The 1,935-nt window shown below is 35.7% G+C and overlaps 1 protein-coding gene across 1 annotated transcript in view; it reads right to left on the reverse strand.

Moving 5' to 3' along the window:
* LOC137656374 (type I iodothyronine deiodinase-like) overlaps positions 1–1,935 on the reverse strand; it is a 12,202-nt gene continuing 10,267 nt past the window's right edge. Inside the window, exons 4-5 of the mRNA XM_068390549.1 lie at positions 1,494–1,680; positions 1–73 (exon numbers count right to left, since the gene is read on the reverse strand). Of these exons, the coding sequence (XP_068246650.1) occupies positions 29–73; positions 1,494–1,680 (232 nt within the window). The 3' untranslated portion in view covers positions 1–28. The remainder of the gene's footprint in view (positions 74–1,493; positions 1,681–1,935) is intronic.

Raw genomic sequence — 1,935 nt, forward strand, 5'->3', positions numbered from 1 at the left:
TCGATCAGCTGTTGTGTTATCTCTTCTTTTATTCTCCTTTAAATTTCTGCAGCCACTCTTCCACCTCGGGGAGCTGAAAAGAAGATAATAAGAGGAATTAGAAAACAGAGAGACCAAAACAATGGAAATCACTAGTTATGGAACAATGCATTGCAGGATTTCTAACTATGGAGACATGATTGAGTTATGGATTACTTGGATTGGATTTATGGATTTTTGCAGTAAGGTTTAGTACTGGGCCCTGGGAGGCCATTCATTGTTCATGAAGTACTTGGGGATATCTTTACACTTGTTCTATGGAGTAAATTTTATGAACGGAGGGAAAGCAAGATGGAAGAAAAATTATTATTATTATTATTATTATTATTATTATTATTATTATTATTATGTAAGCTACAACCCTAGTTGGAAAAGCAGGATGCTATAAGTCCAAGGCGTGCAACAGGGAAAAATAGCCCAGTGAGGAAAGGATTGGAAATAAACAAACTACAAGAGAAGTAATGAACAGTTGAAATAAAATATTTTAAGCACAGTAAGAACATTGAAATAGATCTTATGTCATCCTGGTCTACATAAAAATATTCTTTGCAAGAATGCTAAAAAGTGACTTTGTATCTAGATAAGTATTGTGTGCAGTGCACCTCTACACACTACGGGCCTTGAATTACTAAATCAAAAAAAATTGCAGAGAGACAACCAATAAGTTATGGACGAACCTCAAGAGATTGTTAATGAATATACATACTTAGGAAAGACAGTAAGTGTTTCTCCAGGACACGAGACCGAAAGTAAAAGAAGGATAAACATAGGATGGAGAGCATTTGGTAAAGAAAATGAGATTATGATAATTAAAGTACCACTTTCTCTAAAAAGAAAAGTATTTAATGAGATGGTCCTACCTGCATGATAATATTGCCAAGAAAATGAGATTATGAAAAGTAAAATGCCACTTTCTCTAAAAAGAAAAGTATTTAATGAGATGGTCCTACCCGCATGATAATATTGCCAAGAAAATGAGATTATGAAAAGTAAAATGCCACTTTCTCTAAAAAGAAAAGTATTTGATGAAATGGTCCTACCCGCATGATAATATTGCCAAGAAAATGAGATTATGAAAAGTAAAATGCCACTTTCTCTAAAAAGAAAAGTATTTAATGAAATGGTCCTACCCACATGATAATATTGCCAAGAAAATGAGATTATGACAAGTAAAATGCCACTTTCTCTAAAAAGAAAAGTATTTAATGAAATGGTCCTACCTGCATGATGATATTGCCAAGAAAATGAGATTATGAAAAGTAAAATGCCACTTTCTCTAAAAAGAAAAGTATTTAATGAAATGGTCCTACCCACATGATAATATTGCCAAGAAAATGAGAATATGACAAGTAAAATGCTACTTTCACTAAACATTAAAGTATTTAATGAGATGACCCTACCAGTATGAATCTGCCAAATAAAACTTTCTGAATCTCAGTCCTTAGATATATCACCTTATAGCTAAACGGCCCAGGGCCACCTTTGTAGACAATGACACCATCGAGGATAATGTAGAGTCTCTCTGGCATTCCTCCGTAGGCCTTGCTCGTCTCGTCCGTTAGGGGATCGACCAGCACCGGGCAGGACTGGTGTTCCAGCTCGAGCATTCGCTGGGCAGCGGCGAACCTCTCTTCCAGGTTTCTGGATTAATGAATAAGGATTATTATTGCAATTGTTCTATTGCTTTCCAGTTTATCAAGTTAGATTGAATACGTCTTGAAACAGATCACTCCTTTGATTATTAATTATTAACTAGTGTACGGGACCCGTCAAAAATGACGCTTAAATATTTGGATGGATATGCACACACACTTAGAGATTCAACCCTTCCCACCCCCTTCCCCTTTCCTAACTACAAACCCTCTTACCAGGGTATGACTACTCCATCTCACCCTT

This window comes from Palaemon carinicauda, chromosome 17 (genome assembly GCF_036898095.1).
Source record: "Palaemon carinicauda isolate YSFRI2023 chromosome 17, ASM3689809v2, whole genome shotgun sequence".
NCBI classification, from domain to species: Eukaryota; Metazoa; Arthropoda; class Malacostraca; order Decapoda; family Palaemonidae; genus Palaemon; species Palaemon carinicauda.